Source organism: Macaca nemestrina, chromosome 10 (assembly GCF_043159975.1).
Source record: "Macaca nemestrina isolate mMacNem1 chromosome 10, mMacNem.hap1, whole genome shotgun sequence".
NCBI classification, from domain to species: Eukaryota; Metazoa; Chordata; class Mammalia; order Primates; family Cercopithecidae; genus Macaca; species Macaca nemestrina.
Window position 1 is genome coordinate 111,257,069 of NC_092134.1, and position 17,968 is coordinate 111,275,036.

The window sequence follows — 17,968 nt, forward strand, 5'->3', positions numbered from 1 at the left end:
CTCTCCATGGTGTTAAATGCTAGTATAGTGTTCTCAAGATACAAGATGTGATTTGATTCAGTACTTCACAGAACTTTTTCAGCTTATGGTAGGAAATTTGTAGGGTAGGGATAATAGTATTCCAGTTAAAAAAAATTAGCTCATGGCTTTTATGTCCACAACACAACTAAAACGCATGTAGAAAAGTGGTAATATGATTGAATGATGGAGGGGGAAACGTGATGATTAAGAACAGCAGGTGATCAAGTTCAGTAGGGCCTTTCTGTAGCGATGATTTTCCTACTGCATTAAGGCCTTCAGCGTAGTCTTTTTCTTATACACACAATGTTTATTTAAAATATTTTGGGCAACTCTTTATATTTTTTTTAAGGTAAGTGTCCAACATCAAGAGATTCATCACTTAGGGTATCCTCCTATGATAAGAGTCATATTATAGGAGAGTATTTGAAATGTTACTTGGCTAGGTATAAAGATAATGAAGTAGACATATTTTGACTTAATGAATGGACAAGATCATTCTGAAGCAGTGTAACTTTTTGAAGCTAGTTCTGGGAGCTATAACTAAAAGACGTCTTTACAGAAAGATGTGCACATACACAGAATTTACATACATTTGTGAGAGAGTAGGAATCCAGAGATATCTAAAGTCCATTTATGGACCTGGTGGAAAGAACTTCTATTTTGCTGGGAAGATCTTATTGTAGATATGGCTGACATGGAGAGACATTCCATATAATTATTCCATATAATTTTCTGAATATACAAATACTTAGTTGTTTTACTAAAAGCAGAGATGAGGGAGGTAAAATAAGTTTCCTGTTTACTCGATTCTCCTCAGAGTTTTTTCTTTAAGTTTTTTAGTCCTTTATTAAGTGATGTCTCCTCCCTACATCCAAAGTTGTAAGCCGCTGACTCTTACCTCCTCTAAAATGATTTGAGTAAATGCAGGCATTTAAAGCAGGATGTTTTTTGAGAGGTTTGCTTACTTGTTTCCTGTACTAGTTATCTGTCAACCATCCCATTTTTGTTTACCTTTCTCAATTCCATAATAGCTTTATTTTTACAATCCTATGACATCACATACTGTGTTTTTATACTCTTAATCTTTCCTGTTTGCACAGTTAAATTCTTTAGCTTTAATGATCAGTGTTCCATTGTGAGCCTTATGATAACTATGATGTTATTTTATGTATTTTAAAGGTGAAACAATTGTTAGCATATACACAGGTATGGTGACTTATCCCTGTAATCACAGCACTTTGGGAATCCGAGGTGGGTGGATCACTTGAGCGCAGGAGCTAGACCAACCTGGGCAACATGGTGAAGCCTGGTCTCTACAAAAAGATACAAGAAATAAGCTGGGTGTGGTGTCGTGCCCCTGTAGTCCCAGCTACTCAGGAGGCTGAGGTGGGAGTATCACCTGAGCCTGGGCATTGAGGCTGCAGTGAGCTGTAATTGTGCCGTTGCACGCCAGCCTGGGCGGCAGAGTGAGACCCTGTCTCAAAGAAAATAAAACGTTTGTATCACTTCTCTGCCAAATACTTACAAATAATTTTGATGAAAATTTTAGCTCTCTAGTTGCTCTATTTGCTACTCTATATCAGGGGTGTTCTTACTGACAACTTTTTGATTAGGCCACAGTAGCTTGGTTCTCATTTTTCAGCTTTTGGGCAAGTGGTGACAGCTTCCAGGTACAGCTCACTTGCTACCAGTGCAAGATACTAAATGCTAGATTATAAAATATTTGTATTCAATATTAATACTAAGAGGACTTAGCCTTACTAATTCTGTTTCTCAAGCATTATTCCTTTATTCATTTTATTTCAAAGACCCCAAACTTTGGTAATGATTAGTCTTTCAAATATTTGGGTTATCTGATTTGTATCTGACTCTGGGACTACAAAGATGAATGACATTCAAATATTCAGACACCTCAGGTATGTCCATTTCACCGAGAGCAAGTCTCTTCTTTAATTATTCATTTAATTTTTATCACACTTTTCCTGCTCTCTGTCTGAAAGTGTTACTATTCAAAAACTAGATTTTTGGATCACTTCTTTAACCTTCTTATCTTTTCTCTTGTTTCTGATTTTTATTGGGAGATTTCCTTGACTTTATCTTCCTACCTTTTTTTTTTTTTTTTTTTTTTTGAGACAGAGTCTTGCTCTGTCGCCCAGGCTGGGGTGCAGTGGCCGGATCTCAGCTCACTGCAAGCTCCGCCTCCCGGGTTTAGACCATTCTCCTGCCTCAGCCTCCCGAGTAGCTGGGACTACAGGCGCCCGCCACCTCGCCCGGCTAGTTTTTTGTATTTTTTAGTAGAGACGGGGTTTCACCGTGTTAGCCAGGATGGTCTCGATCTCCTGACCTCGTGATCCGCCCGTCTCGGCCTCCCACAGTGCTGGGATTACAGGCTTGAGCCACCGCGCCCGGCCTATCTTCCTACCTTTTTATGAAGTTTTAAATTTTCATTAACATTCAAAATCTCTAAATAGACCTGTTACCCGAATGTTCATTACATACAGTTGTCCCTCAGCATCTATGGGGGATTGTTTCCAGGACCCCTACAGATACTAAAATCTGCAAATGCTTAAGTCCCTGATACAAAAGGGAGTAGTGTTTGCCAAAAACCTCCACACATCCTCCTGTATACTTTAGATCATTTCTAGATTATTTATAATATCTAATGCTGTGTAAATGCTATGTAAATAGTTGTTATACTGGATTGTTTAGGGAATCATGACAAGAAAAAATGGTTTGTACATGTTCTGTATAGAAGCAAGCATCCTGTTTCTCTGAATATTTTCTATCTGTGGATGTGGGCAACCTGTGGCTATGGAGGGCCAACTGTGTATGTATTCTGTTCTTGTTTCATGAGTGTGTTATTTTCTCATTACTCTAAGGATAGGTTTTTAAAAGATTTTTTGCCCTAAGTAGTCCATTTACTACACTTTTTCTATTCCATTCACTTATCTGCATTGTTCTATTTGCTCAGAATCTTGTGATAATTGGCTGACTGTTTAAGAATGGAGTACCAACCCCACACCTATTGGGGGTCATCCTGGAAGGGTGTCCAAGAAAGTTGGAGACCCCAACTCTGGTGTGGGGTGTGGGGTGAAAAGCAGGTCAAATTCAGGTTTCAAGACAGCCCAAGCTCAGTACATTTTCCTGTCCACTGCCTCAGTTTACCTACATTCAGAAGATGGTCCAGGAAGAGTTGAGCAGAGTTGGCTCCAAAACATTAGGGTGCTAAGAGCGAAACAGTTCCAAGCCTTCATCTTGCTGTTTCCCAAAATCATTTATGTGTATCTTGAGAGATGGGGATGAGTGGATAGTGGGTGCGTGGTGGAGCTCTGAGGGGCCCTGTCCAGAACCCCATCTTAGCTAACAATTGTTTCACCTTTAAAATACATAAAATAACATCATAGTTATCATAAGGCTCACAATGGAACACTGATCATTAAAGCTAAATAGGGGGACTTCCTGCCTGCCCATGGCACCCTCTGGCCCTCACTTGGCATGCACAGGTCACCGTCCATAGCAGTAATGCTTCATTGGTCCCAAGGTCTAGGTGAAGGGGAGAATTGACCATCCTATCCTAACCTCCTGGGGCCTTCATGCTTATGTTCTTGTTGAAGAAACACAAAGCCCTCGAGATTCATGTAACTGTATGATGGAGAGAAAAAAGTACCTAATGTTTCCCCCAAAAGACAGTATATTTTGTACTTTGTAAAGTGTTTATTAAAATGAAGGGGAAAAACAGGAAGAAAAAAAAAAAAAAGAATGGGTCACCAAAAAGATGACTGGAAGCTTGAATGTAAAAGGTAAGGCTTACTCATTTGGGGCTTCATGATAGCATTATTTTTTGTCAGGGTAGGGAACACCAATGTAGGGGTATGGAAGAGCATTATAAGTGGGACACAAAACGCAGAGGCCATAAGGATAAATTAAACACACAGAATTTATTCCCACAAGACTTTTGATTGGAGGAAAATATCAACGTCAAAAGACAAAATGGCCACCTGCAGTGGGAGGAAATCAATAAAAAAGGGCAATGGATGTGAAGAGGCAGTTAACACATGAAAACATTTTCAGTAAGCATATGTAAGGTTTTAAGGCACATACTTTGGCAAGCATGTGGGGAAATGGGCATTCATGCCTTAGTTTGGAATAAGTATATTTTTGGAGAGTAAATTGGTGATGACTGTTAAGGTAAAATACACACACACACTTTTGAGCCAGAAAACACACACACACACACACACACACTTGACCTAGAAATTCCACTGCTAGGAATTTGCGCTACAAAATAGTAGAACAGAATTGATAACATCTCATTTGTCTGAAAAATCTTAAAAGCATATATCTGATTGCTTTAACTTTTTTCTGGTAGGAGGTACAAGAAATTTGAAGGTGTTGGCTTTAAGGAAAGGGTTTGGGACTTGTTGCGGGAGGAAGACTTGCTTTTCATTCTGAACTTTACTGTAGAACTTAAAAGGTATATATCACTTTTTTGTTAAAAATTTTAAACTAAGAGATAAAATGGTAGATTGCTATGATACCTACTCTTCCTGTCTTTCTTTGGATAGAGTTTGAGGGTTTTTTAAATTATCAAGTCTGAGATAATACTTAAAAAAAAAAGCCTAAGTATTTAAAAGCCTAAGTATTATCCACATTACACTAATTTTTGCATTTCACTTAATACTTTACAAAGTACTGCCATATATGTAACTTTTTTGTTGTTTGTTTTTTGAGATAGGGTCTCACTCTGTCCCCCCAGGCTGGAGTGCAGTAGTGTGATCATGGCTCACTGCAGCCTTGACCTCCTGGGCTCAAGTGATCCTCCTGCCCCAGCCTCCTGTGTAGCTAGGATTACAGGTGCACACTACCACACCCAGTTAATTTTTGGGAAATTGTTTTTGTTTTCATTTTTTTTGAGACAGAGTCTTGCTCTGTCACCCAGGCTGGAGTGCAGTGGTGTGATCTTGGCTCACTGCAACCTCTGCCTCCTGGGTTTGTGCAATTCTGTCACAGCCTCTCAAGTAGCTGGGATTACAGGCATGCACCACCATGCTCTGCTAAGTTTTTGTATTTTTAGTAGCGATGGGGTTTCACCATGTTGGCCAGGCTGGTCTTGAACTCCTGACCTCAACTGATCCATCTACCTCAGCCTCCCAAAGAGCTAGGGTTACAGACATGAGCTACCACGCCCAGCTGTTTGGGGGGTTTTTTAGAGATGAGGTTTCACTATGTTGCCCAGGCGGGTCTTGAATTCCTGGGCTCAAGCGATCCACCAGCTTCAGCCTTCCAAATTGCTGGGATTATAAGCATGAGCCACCAGGCCTGGCCCATATGTGTAAGCTTATTTTTTCCTGACAGTGGCCCTGGTGAGGTGGATATTGTTTTAGGGGATAAGAAAATGGAAACTCTTGGAGATTGACTTTCTAAGGCCATTATCAGAAGTGCTGAGTTAGAGTTAGCTCTCTCAAGTCCAAATACAGTGCAACATTCTCTGCAGTATCTCCTTTAGCTCTCTAGTGCTGCAGCTGTTAACATATTTTCCACTGCTGTCTCACTCATATGCTTTTGGTGCACTATGGCAAAGTAGACACTTTGTGAACTATACGAACCATTCAGTTGAGGTTGTCTTAAGTCATAGTTTCTCAAGAGGTCCTGAAGCTGAGGAAGAGGATAGCCTCTTTTTCAATATGAAAAGTGGAAAGCCCGAGGAGATGAAGAAACATCTTGAAGACAAATTTACTTGAAAGTAAATATTTTTTCTTCTGTCCTAGTTAATACTACTATTTGTACCTTGCATCCTTTCCCAACACTGCTATCATTGTAGCCTCTGGAGAAGAAAGTTGCTAGCTTCTGTTTAGAAACTTTGTAACACTGCTGTAACTCCTATTACTTTAGCTTATGTATCACTGATTTTTTGTTTTTTAAAAATTCCTCAACAATTTCTATGTATTTTATATTCTCTCTATATTATATATATAAATTCATATATATATATATATGTGTGTATGTATACTCTCTCACATTTACAGCTGACTCTTGAACAACATGGATTTGAACTGCGCAGGTCCACTTAACATGTAATTTCAACCAAATGCCAATAGAAAATACAATTTTCGCAGGATATGGAATCCAAATATAAAGGAGGCTTGACTTTTTGTATCCTGGGGTTCTGCAGGGCTGACTAGAGGACTTGAGTATACACGGATTTGGGTATACATGGATGTCTTGGAACCAATCCCTTGGGCATACAAGCAGCTGTATTTCACGTGCTTATGATATAGACCTCTGCCAGTATAGACTTCTTTTTTTTTTTTTTTGAGACAGCATCTCACTCTGTCACTCAGGCTGGAGCCCAGTGGCATGATCTCAGCTAACCGCAATCTCTGCCTTCTGGGTTCAAGTGGTTCTCCTGCCTCAGCCTCCCAAGTAGTTGGGATTATAGGCATGTGTCCCCACACCTGGCTAAGTTTTTGAATTTTTAGTAGAGACGGGGTTTCACCATGTTGACTAGGCTGGTCTTGAACCCATGACCTCAAGTGATCCACCTGCCTTGGTCTCCCAAAGTGCTAGAATTCCGGGTGTAAGCCACTCACCCGGCTGCTCAGTATAGACACTTGGAGCAGAGGTTTTTAATGATAAACTTTATAGTATTTAAGAGATGCATTATTAAACTTACAGATAGGATTTTTAAGTGTTGGTTTTTAACTCTCATTTTCTCTTTATGGATTAGATTCAAGCTTGTTAACACACACCAACAGATGAGCGGCTGCCAACAGATGGGGAGGACAGCTGTGTGATATTCCATTTAGATGACTAAAATGTTAAATCTCAAAAAAGTCCACAGTATCAGCGCTTGGAGTAAAATTTACTTGCTGTAATTTGAGCTGTAATCATGCCAGTTATTCTGTATGCTTTATTTCTAGAGTAATGCCATCCACTTCTATGATGTCAACTGCCCTATGTGCACATAAGACTTACAGCTCTCTTAACTCCATCCCTTTATTTCTTCCTCTTCCACTGGCCACAGCTTCCTGCCTCCTCACTCAGCTCATTGATGAGTTGTTCACTGGAAATCTCTAGCCATGTAAACTATAAGCACTTCTAGTTCAACACATCCAAAGGCTAACTCATCTTTCCTCCAAAATCTAGTTATGTTTTCCCTCGTTAATGACTTCCATAGGTCATAAAAGCTTGAAACTTTAAAATTGTTCTTGACTTACCTTAGTTACCTTTTATACCTAACCCATCACAAATTACTGTTGATTCTTCCTGTGAAATGGCTTATATCTTTTGACCTTCATGCCTACTGTGGATATCCTGTTTTGGACCCCTTCTCTCTCACATGTATTCACGTACTTATTCAGCCAGTACTGATGGATTGTTTATTATGTGTGAGATGATGTCTGATTTGGCAATTTTCGATAGGGCCTCTCTTCTCTTAAATAGACTGCAACGATGTATTTATTGCACATATCCCATGGGTTTATCTCATCTAGTCCCCACAACAGTTCTTGGAAGCAGATGAGGAAACAGGCACAGAGAGGGGAGGCATATTTCAAACCATGATAATACAAGACAATATCACTGGTTCAAATCCTACCTGAAACGAGCTGAGGGCATCAATAAGTATAGAAATCCTCTCCTTATGCAAAGTGAAAAAAATGATTCAAACAATGAGTCATATGTAAGTTGAACATAAATTATAGTTTAGGGAAAGCCATTTTAAGACAATTGCCAAGAAATCTGAGAGCAAAATCTGAGAGCTCATGGCTTTTTCTGATCTTTCCTATTTTCTTGGCCACCCCTAATTTGATGGCGTTGTATTTGAATAACTTGTCTTCAGTGAGTCTGTCCAAAACATTCAAAGTTTTCATGGGAACATGAGCTCTTTTTAATCACGTACTTTGGGTAAAATTTTTATTTTGATATAATTGTAGATTCACATGAAGTTGTAAGAAATGATACAGATAGATCCTATGTACCATTTTTCCAGTTTCCTTCAACAGTAACATCTTGTAAAACTATAGTACAACATCACAACTGGGATATGGACATTGATACAGTCAAGCTACAGAACATTTCCATCATCAGAATTCCTCATATTGCCCTTTTATAGTCACACCCACTTCCCCCTTGCCACCACCTCCACTTTAACCCTTAGCAACCATAGATCGTTCTATATTTTTTTAGTTTTAAGAAAGTTATATAAATGGTGTTCGACAAGATGCATCCTTTGGGATTGGCTTCTTTCCCTCAGCATAATTCTCAGAAGATTCGTCAATGTTGTTGCACACATCATTCCTTTTTGTTGCTCAGTAGTATCCCATGGTATAGATGTACCATGTTTATTTAACCATTCACCCACTGAAGGATATCTGGATTGTTTCCAGATTTGGGTTATGATGAATAAAGCTGCATATACACTCACAAAGTTTTTTTTTTATGAGCACAAGTCTTCATTTGTCTAGGACAAGTGCTCTGGAGTGCAATTGCTGGGTCATATGGTAGTTGCATATTCAGTTTTTTAAAGAAACGGCCCAATTGTTTTCAGAATGGCTGTACCACTGTACATGTTACCACCAACATATAAGTGATCCAGTTTCTGTACATCGTCACCAGCATTCGCTGGTGTCACTGTTTTTGATCTCTCCTTTTATGTTATTGGAATAACTGCTTTAAGTCTCTCCCTTCTCCAAACTATCATCTTTAGTGCTATCTGAGTTCAGTTTTAGACATGTGCCTTAAGTGATTTGGGGGATAGATATTGGTAGAAATGTAATAGGCATTTGGATATATTTAGTTTAAGGGAAGAGATAGATCTGATAACCAGTTTTGTAAGCTGTCTTTGTTTAGTTGATGGTTAAAGTTATATAAGTGGATGAAATGACTGAAGAATGGGTAGACGAGAAAGAGAAGATGGCTGAGGACAGAGTCCTGAGAAGCGTCAAAGAGTTGGGCGATTGAGTAAACAAAGGATTAGGAATGTATTCTGTAAGAGAAAACAAGAAAAGAGGTAATTTAAAAATATTACGAAATATGATACCAGATATTAGAGGCTGGGTGTGGTGGCTCACACCTGTAATCCCAACACTTTGGGAGGCTGAGGCTGCCAGATTGCTTGCGCCTAGCAGTTCAAGACCCGTCTGAGAAATGTGGTAAAACCCTGTCTCTACTAAAAATAAAGCCAGGCGTGGTGGCATGCGCCTGTAGTCCCAACTATTCGGGAGGCTGAAGTGGGAGAATTACCTGATCCCAGGAGGTTGAGGTTGCAGTGAGCAGTGATCATGCCTCTGCACTACAGCCTAGGCAATGGAAGTGAGACACCCTCCCCCAATCTCTCAATCTCTCTCGATCTCTCTCTGTCTCTCTCTCTCTCTCTCTCCATACACACACACACACACACACACACACACACACACACACGAGAAAGAGAGAGAGAGAGAGAGAGAGAGAATTTAAGATGAGAACTAAGAATGTCTCTTGCATTTGGTATGCCCCTAAAGGGGTCGGTGTTCATCTTTGCTTGGCAGTTTTAGTGGGAAATGATGGGGAGAAACCTGGGGATAGGTGGTTGACGCATAAATAGGAAGTAAGCTGACACAATGAATGAAGACCATTCTTTGGAATGAAGAGGAAAAGAATGAGCAATCATTAGCATTACTGAAGATTATTTTTTTGCTAGGGGAAATGTTTTTAGGCCAAGGTTGAATCAGTGGAGGGAAAGAGGCTGAAAAGGTAGGAAAAAAACTTACACATTGTCAACAATGAGCACATTATAATGACTAAAATTTATTTTAGTGAAAAAATGTATTTAAGAGAGGAGAGATTTATGGAACAGGGTCCTGGAGGAGATGGGAGAGAATTGGGTTCAGACTGGAGAGGAGATGAGAGGGGTAAGCAGAGATGAATTTGTTGTTGAGTTGAGCCTGAGGGCTTTGCTCATCTTTGCAGGGTTCGGTGAGAAGGCGTAGGGAGCTTGAGAAGAGTTCTGAGAGTTGAAACGCCACTGAGGGAATGGAAAATGGTGCTGATTAAAGGCAAGGAATAGGATGCTTGTGTCTGATTAAAGAACACATATTTGTAGTGATGTCAGTTTGCACAGTGGGTCAAGGCTAGAGTTAAGAAGCTGAATTGGGGGCTTAATAGCAGAAAATGATGTGTAGTGAGTAATGGATAGACTAAGAACTGAAATAGTGATTGAATTAGAATATAAGCTTAGAATTTTTGAGGAAGAGAGAAATGGAAGAATTGGTTCTAATTATAAAAGAGGATATTGGAGTTAAGATTTTCAGAGGTAAAAAAAAATTTTAGACAATCATGATGTCCAAGAGAGTGGTTTAGTGAAATAGTGTTTGTTCATAAGACTCTGTAGTGCTAAGGAGTTTCTATTTTATCTTGAAATTGATGAGAAATCAAGGAAGAGACATAGCAATATTAACATTTCAGAAACTTTCTTTTGATGACAGTGTGAATAATGGATTAAAGAGGGGCAATACTGGAAGCAATTAGACATGTTAAATTCACTGCGAAGCACTTTTGCATCCAACTGAGGGGGAAGCTTTCAAGCCACCAAGTTTTCAGCCACATGTTTTCTATTCTGTCGATTGAACTCAGTTAATTGACCCAATCTATCTTAATTACCTGCTCCAGAAAAGATCATGTCCCCTCAGCTGTGTTTTGCCCACATCATCATCTTTACTAAATATAATTAGAACCCTCGCTTCTGGCTTAACCTCGGGAAAAACTAGCTCCTTAATATTTTCATGCCATTGAAATTGTGGCGCCAGATATGGCCACAGTGGATAGAAATAGTATAACTTTTCTCCTTACCTTTCACTACATTTTTGAGAAGGTCTGAACATTTTTCATAAAACTCTCAGGCATGTAATTTTCAGTTTCTGTGACCTTTATCTTTCTGAAATGGGAGAGGTTCCCTTGTCCCCCTCACAGGGCGTGCATGGGGGGTGTGGCTCGCTTCTTCAGTGCCCCGCTGTTCAGACCTCTAGAGGCACATACAGACGGGAAGGCTGTGGAGCTCCGACCCCTTGGCAGTGTCTACGGGTGAATGTTTACAGCTCCTGAAGCCCCAGTGGGTGTGTGTTACAGGCTGCTCTTTTAGTTTGTCTAGAGGGAGCTTGTGTTAACCAGCTCTATTAGACCTTCTACCTTGTCGCAAGGACAGCAAGCTTTATGTATCCTGGGTTCTTGCCTTGGTATACCAGAAGAATTGGATCACACGTGGGCTTGGAGAATGAGTGCAAAGTTTTATTGAGTGGAAGTAGCTCTCAGCAGATGAGGGGCCCAGAAAGGAAATGGTTTTCCTCGGGCTCTTTTCCGACAGCCCGGGCCAAACTCCGCATCGTTCTGCCCGTGGATGGTCTGCGAATGTGCCAGCGAGCTCCTCTTCTTCCACCCTTATGCTCCTCTGGACGTCTGGCTGCCTGTGTGCCTGCCTGCTAGGGTCTGGGGTTTTCATAGGCACAGGATGGGGGAGTGGCAGGCCAGGGTGGTCTTGGGAAATGCAACATTTGGGCCCGAAGGCTGGAGTGCCAGTCCTCACCTAGGTCGGTGGGGGTGGAAACCTAGCCAGGGACCACACTCTCCTCTACCCAGCACTTCACTTCCCCCATCCCTATTATTTAAAGGGACCACGCTCTTCTATTCCCAGCACTCCCCTATCATTTCTACACTGTAAATTTTTTTTGTTTATATTTGTCTCATCTCTCAGGTTGTGAGTTCCTTCACATTAACTTGCATGGAATTCATCTTGTTATAATGTGGTACCTAAAAATCCTAGTACTCTGGTTCAAAAATAAATGTTTAACAAATGTTCAGTGAAAGCGAATGAATGAATGATGACTCCCACACACGGAGGAACCCTGCTCACCTGTAAGGTACATGATTTGAAGGTTCCAACAAGTCTGTCTTGAAACAGGCCCAGTTGCGATGCCCATACAGTTCTCGGACTAACAAAAAGTGTCACACCATCCAGATATGCTTAATTTGGAAGCAGCTGTAAGGAGACTCCCGGCCAGCTCAAGTTTCCTCATCTGGGAAGAGGCGGGAGGCTGCTAATAGTACGGAAGCATGGCGGCCGCCTGCCTGAGTTCGGGAGCGCAGGTTCTTCCTCGGGAAAGAAGCCGAGGCCGCTTTCCGTACAGCAGCATGGCGGCCGCCAAGGGAAGGCGGTCATACCATCACGCCAGGGGGAAGAGGCCGCCGTAAAGGAAGCTCTGCTTCCTCTTCTTCCTTCTCCCGCCTCCCACCGGCTGTCGTAAAAGGGTGAATGGAGAGCGAGTTGTGGGGGGGAAAAAGGGAGGACAGGGGGCGCGGAGTCAGAGTGGCGCAGCAAGTGGCCGCAGGTGGCGACGGTGGCGGGGATTGGGGTGTGAGGTAATCCAGGGGTCGCGGAAGAGGAGGCTGAGAGGGTCAAAAGAAAACTAAAGCTGCAGTCCGGCCTACTGGTCCGGGGGCCGCGGAGCCCCCACCCGGGGAGATGGACCTCAACCGGATCATCCAGGCGCTGAAGGGCACCATCGACCCGAAGTTGCGGATTGCAGCCGAGAACGAACTCAACCAGGTGAGGAGAGGGCCTTCGGCGCCCCTCTTCCGCCTGAGCGGCGCCCCTGCCGGCTGGCCGGGCTCCCCCTCCCCGGCGCCCCTCGTCCTCACCCCCACCAGGCTGGGGCTGACGTCTCACGGCGGGTCCCGCCCTCCGCCCCCACTGACCCCCCCCGGTCCAGTGGAGCAGGGCTCCCAGGATCTTTGCGGAGCAGCTCGCGCACCTGTTGGCCACCTTTGCACCTTTTCGTGTCGTCTTCCTTCTCCAGTGCAGTTTGTTCAGCCCACTTGGTCCGCAAGAAGCAGTTTTTGCAACCTGTGCTAGTGTTTTCAGGATGTGATTTCTTTTCCTTAAGTGCGCTGACTTGGGGAGCAGGTGGGAATTTTACTTACAATTCAAATCTGAGTTCATCTTTTCTCCAAACCCAGCCCTTTTTAGGTGTTGCTGTGGAGCACTCTGCCCACCGCCTCCTCCTGTCGGGTTGGCAGGACTGTTTTGACACTGATTGGCCGAGTTTTGCGGAGCGCTGGGCAGTGCTGTTGGGAGAGTGCTCTGGGGAGAATAGGCAGTTTTCATGGTGGTACTGCTTTATCTAAGACACATTAAACCAAGATGTGTATGGAGAAATTTCTTATAAATGCTAAAATGTGTAAGACTTTTCTTTTTTCCTCCGTCTCTTGTTCTTCCTGATTAGCCTTGACGTTTTTCCAGCGTTACCCCCACACTTCAAAATTTTAATGACCCCAAACTCTAGCTTATCTCTTCTTCCCTACCGGTACTTGAGAATCATAGACCCCTTACTAAAAAGTAGGAATTAAGAGCTACCCCTGGGATGGAGCAATAGCTGTTTTAGGTTGTGATAACCTGTAAAATGTAAATATTCCAAAATCAGCGTTCTCAAAGAGTTGCCCAGGACCTGGAGCTTCAGCATCACCTGAGAACTTACAAATTATGCAAATTATGGGGCTTCAGTCCAGACTTAAAGAATCAGAAACTGTGGGGGTGGGGCCAGTTGTATTTTAACTAGCTCCCCCAGGTGATTCTGTGCCTCCGGAAGTGTGACTACAGTGTGATTGTCCTAAGTAAATGTTTCTGTTGGAATTGACTTTAAAAGGCAGCTGCATGTTGGGAATCTTTGAAAGGGATTATTTTAATAGGTAATCTAGGTGGAGTTTGGAGTAGGTGTGAATGCAGGATTCCCCATAGATAAAAAGGAGAGTGAAAACACTGCCAATGGAGAGGAGGCTGGGTTGAACTAATGCCCTAAGATGATGTATTGGTGCCTCAAAAAGAAATGGACTGTCACTTAGAATAGCGGGAAGTTAAAGTCAGTACCTGTCACAGACTTTGCAGAGTAAAAGTACTGTATGTTGGCTGGCTGGAAGAATAGTAATCCAGGGGTTAGTTAGGAAGAACAAAACGAGCTGAATTTGCAGTCTACTAGTATGAACAGGGGAGTTGGCCTGTTTATGACCCCCTTCTCACAATGAGGCCAGGTGTTCCTTTGATATCAGGTTACACTTCCCTGTCCTTCACCTAACCTTCATTTCTTTCTGATTCATCAGTATATAAGTACAGTTGATGTTATAGAAGTGGAAAAAGTACCTTAGAAAGCCGGCAGAACTAGGAAACATTTAAGACCCAGTCCTATTTTTTTTCCATGGTATTTCAGACAAAAGCAGGCACATTCAGGGTGGTATGGCCATAGACTCTTGATGGTAGTTCAGTCCAAATCCATTCCATCATCACTCTGCCCTGCCCCATAGTGTCCCACCTCATCACAGACCGTGATTTCCCCAGCAATTTCTAAAGGTAGCTTATTGCTATAACACTCTTTCAGCATTTATATTTTACATAAAGCATAGTGAAATGCTTTAAGGTTTTTTGAATTGGCTGTAAGTAGAACAAAATATAATGTCACCTAACCATGTAGTAAAACATGCTTATAATGATGGGTTTTGCATGCTTGTCCTTTGCCACCACTGTAACATCCGACTTTGTTGGATAAATGGGTGGGTAAATCACCATAAGTGGTTACGGTCCACCTCTTTGACTTTAGTCTAGATCTCCCCTTAGCAGGATGCTCTGCCTAGGGAATGGGAGCAGCTTCCGCCGTATACTGATGGATCTGTCAATTGCCATTTAGAAAAGTAAGCAGCTTCTGCACAATAGCCTGTGTTCCAATGGATAAATTCTCATTTGGAGCTATATATTTTTTTCAGGCCAGCATTTTTCTGTTACTAGTGACTAGTTTTCTGACTGCTATTTGTGATATTGTTTCTATGGGAAAATGTAGTTTTAGTTTTATCTCAGGATATTAAGAGTGAACCCTTTACGTCTTTCTCATTTTCTATAGACCAGAAGTCCCATTAGTGGCAGCATAGAGGAATAGGAATGGGTAGGTACCTTGCTGGAGTAATTCATCCAGAAAGGTGTCGTCTTTTAATAAATTATCCTTCCCATGGCCTCGGTAGGGAAATGAGTTTTTACTTTCATCGCCAAGCTTTGGAATATCTGCTTTCCATGCATGTGTACATGCCATTTGCATTACCCTTTATTAAGATAATTTGTTTATATAATAGCACAGATATATTTATTGAGTTAATATATTGCAGATATTGGTATAAGAGTTTGTTCCCATGGAGCTGGGGATACAGACAAGTAACTTATATAATTTCAGGTCATAAGTGCTGTAAAGCCCAAGCAGGAGTGTTGGGATGTATAGCCATTCTCTGAAGAATGGCATTGAGTAGAGAGTTGGATGTTGTGAAGGAATGGGCCAGGCAAAGAACTGAGAGGAACAACGGTTCGGAAAAGGCCCTCAACTTGGCGTGCTGGAGGACTAGAAAGGTTAATGTAGCAGAGCAGTGAGTCAGAGGATGGGAGGAGACATCAGTTTTTTGTTTTGAGTTCTCATAAATGCAGCATTTAGTTAAGCAAACTGCTTATTTGCAGAAAACTTCACAGATACAAAATATCCTCAGGAAATCATTGAGAAATTAGTCTTGTTTATTTTTTAGAAACTCGAAGCCTGAAGAGGCACAAAGAAATTGGGTAACTATTTCTGAGTAAAGTAGTATGAAAATATATCTGATTTTATCTCTGAATGTTTTAGCTGGCCAAGCTAACATAGAATGAATCAATGCTGAAAGAAGACAAGGTTTCTGACATTTTAAAAAATGGCAGACAGTTGCAAAAAGGGGAGTTTCAAAATATGTACAATGGTAACAGTGTTGAAATAAAAGTAGGCTCTGCAATAGGTATATTACTTTCAAATAAGTAGCATTTATTTAGGAGTAAAGGTTATTTTGTATGTGTGGAATAAGATTTTTAAACAAATAACGGAAGTCAGTTTTTTTATGATTAGAATAAACTATATAGATGTTTTAATCATAGATTCATGACAAGATCTTTCAGTATTTAGAAAGTTGTAAACATGAGTTATAATGCATATGTAGAAGGTGAAGGCTGGGTGAATCTGTATTAATTTTGCCTCCTATCAACTGTTGTTGGAACAAATCTGTTTTCTTAAAAACTGCTTTAAAATTCTGATGGTTTGAATTATGGATAAAAAAGAATTTGCATGCCACAGATTTGAGATCTGAAGACTACACAGGATGAAAGGAAGAACAATTATCATTCAAATGTTTTTGAAGGATATAGAAAGATTTGAAAAGCACAATGTTCTTGGATGAAAAGGATTAATACTTTAAAAATGCCAGTTGTCTCCAAATTAATTTTGTAATCAAACATTTACCTTCATAGATGCTATCCTAATTTAAAAAATGAGTAGTATGCCCAAACCTAGCTGTATATTGAAAGGGATGCCCCGTAGATCCAGGCTCTGAGGAGAGGGGTGGGCTAAACAGACTCTCTGGGCCATTGTCTGGTTTGGCCTCACTGGAATTTGAGTCTTTTCAAATGAATGTCAGTGGACAAAGGCATATGTGGACTCTGGAATGTGACAGGACTGTAATATAGTCCAGGTACTGTACATCTGGATATAATGTGATCAGAAGGAGTGGATGCTCTGCATTTTTTTTGCTTTGAAGGTCCCAAACTCAGGAGCAGATCAAAGTAGAGCACACCTGTGGGGTGAAGTGACTCAGGCCACAGGGCAGAGCAGGAACTTCATCCCCACAGACTCACTTAGGCATTAAGTTTAAAAGATAGTACAACAGTAGAGGGCAGCTGGTGATGACGGAGTGCTCAACACCGTCTCGTGAGTCACACTGTTCCAATCTGGACTGGCTTCTCTCCATTGCTCATGCTCAACTATGTAACATTATCTACTCTGTTTTGTTCTATTAGGTCTCCTATTTCCTGTAGCCTTTGTTTTTTTGTTTTCTGTTTGTCAAAAATACCATAAACAAAATTGAAGCACAAATGATCTAGGAAGAAATACTTGCCGTGTATAGGTCAAATAAAAGATTGAGATTTTAAATTCATAAATAGCTCTTAGCATTTCTTAAGAATAAAGCAAATACTCCATTTACAAAAGGATAAAGGGAGTAAGGAATTTGTAGAAAAAACAGCCAACAAAGAGGGAAACATCTAACCTCCTTAGTAATAGAGAAAATGCAATTGAGAATATTAATAAAACATTAAAGTTTCAAAGGGATGATGATACCTGTGTTAGATAGATGGACATTATCATATGCTGCTGTTGGGAGCGTAAATTGGTATACTCCTTCTGGAGACCATTCTGACAATAATGTTAAAAAAAATCATAAAAGTGTTCATATTCTTTTATTCCTCAGTTTCTGCTCAGGAAAATTTTTTGACTTGAAGTATTTTAGTAATCTTCATTTTGCCTTGAAGGGTTTGTCTCAGTTTAAAAGTTTTTCTTCTATTTGGACAGTAATGTATTCAGTAACTGGTGCTAACTTATAAGCTACTCACTTATATTGCACTATTTTATAAAACATTTCTTTGTAATTTCAGTCCTACAAGATTATCAATTTTGCCCCCAGTTTACTTCGGATTATAGTCTCTGACCATGTGGAATTCCCGGTACGACAGGCAGGTGAGTTGGTTTTTTATCCTTTATAAATTTATTTGTAGGTGACAGTAGAATGAGAGTTTTATTTTAATTTTAAATATCTGTAATTTATTGAAATATTCGGAAGCACTCATGAAGTATTTCTAGTGACTTAAAAATTTACTTTCTTTTCCCTCAGAAATTTAGAGGTAGATACTGAGCTCTCAAATATCCTCTAGCTCTTTTTTTCCCCCTCCTTTCCCTTCCACCCACCAATTCCTTGCCTCTGTAACTTTGCCCTTATTTTTGTTAGCTTTCTCAATTTTAATAGCTAATCTTCCTAATGTTTTATGATTTCTGGTAGCCTAGTCTCTGGGCCCATAGATTAAGACCATGAATTTATATAT

General features: G+C 40.9%; 1 protein-coding gene across 1 annotated transcript in view; it reads left to right on the plus strand.

Moving 5' to 3' along the window:
* Positions 1-12,291: 12,291 nt before the first annotated feature.
* The window catches only part of LOC105484179 (importin 8), a 67,628-nt gene continuing 61,951 nt past the window's right edge, over positions 12,292-17,968 (plus strand). The window contains exons 1-2 of the mRNA XM_011745562.2: positions 12,292-12,598; positions 17,525-17,606. Coding sequence (XP_011743864.1) covers positions 12,515-12,598; positions 17,525-17,606 — 166 coding nt within the window. The 5' untranslated portion in view covers positions 12,292-12,514. The remainder of the gene's footprint in view (positions 12,599-17,524; positions 17,607-17,968) is intronic.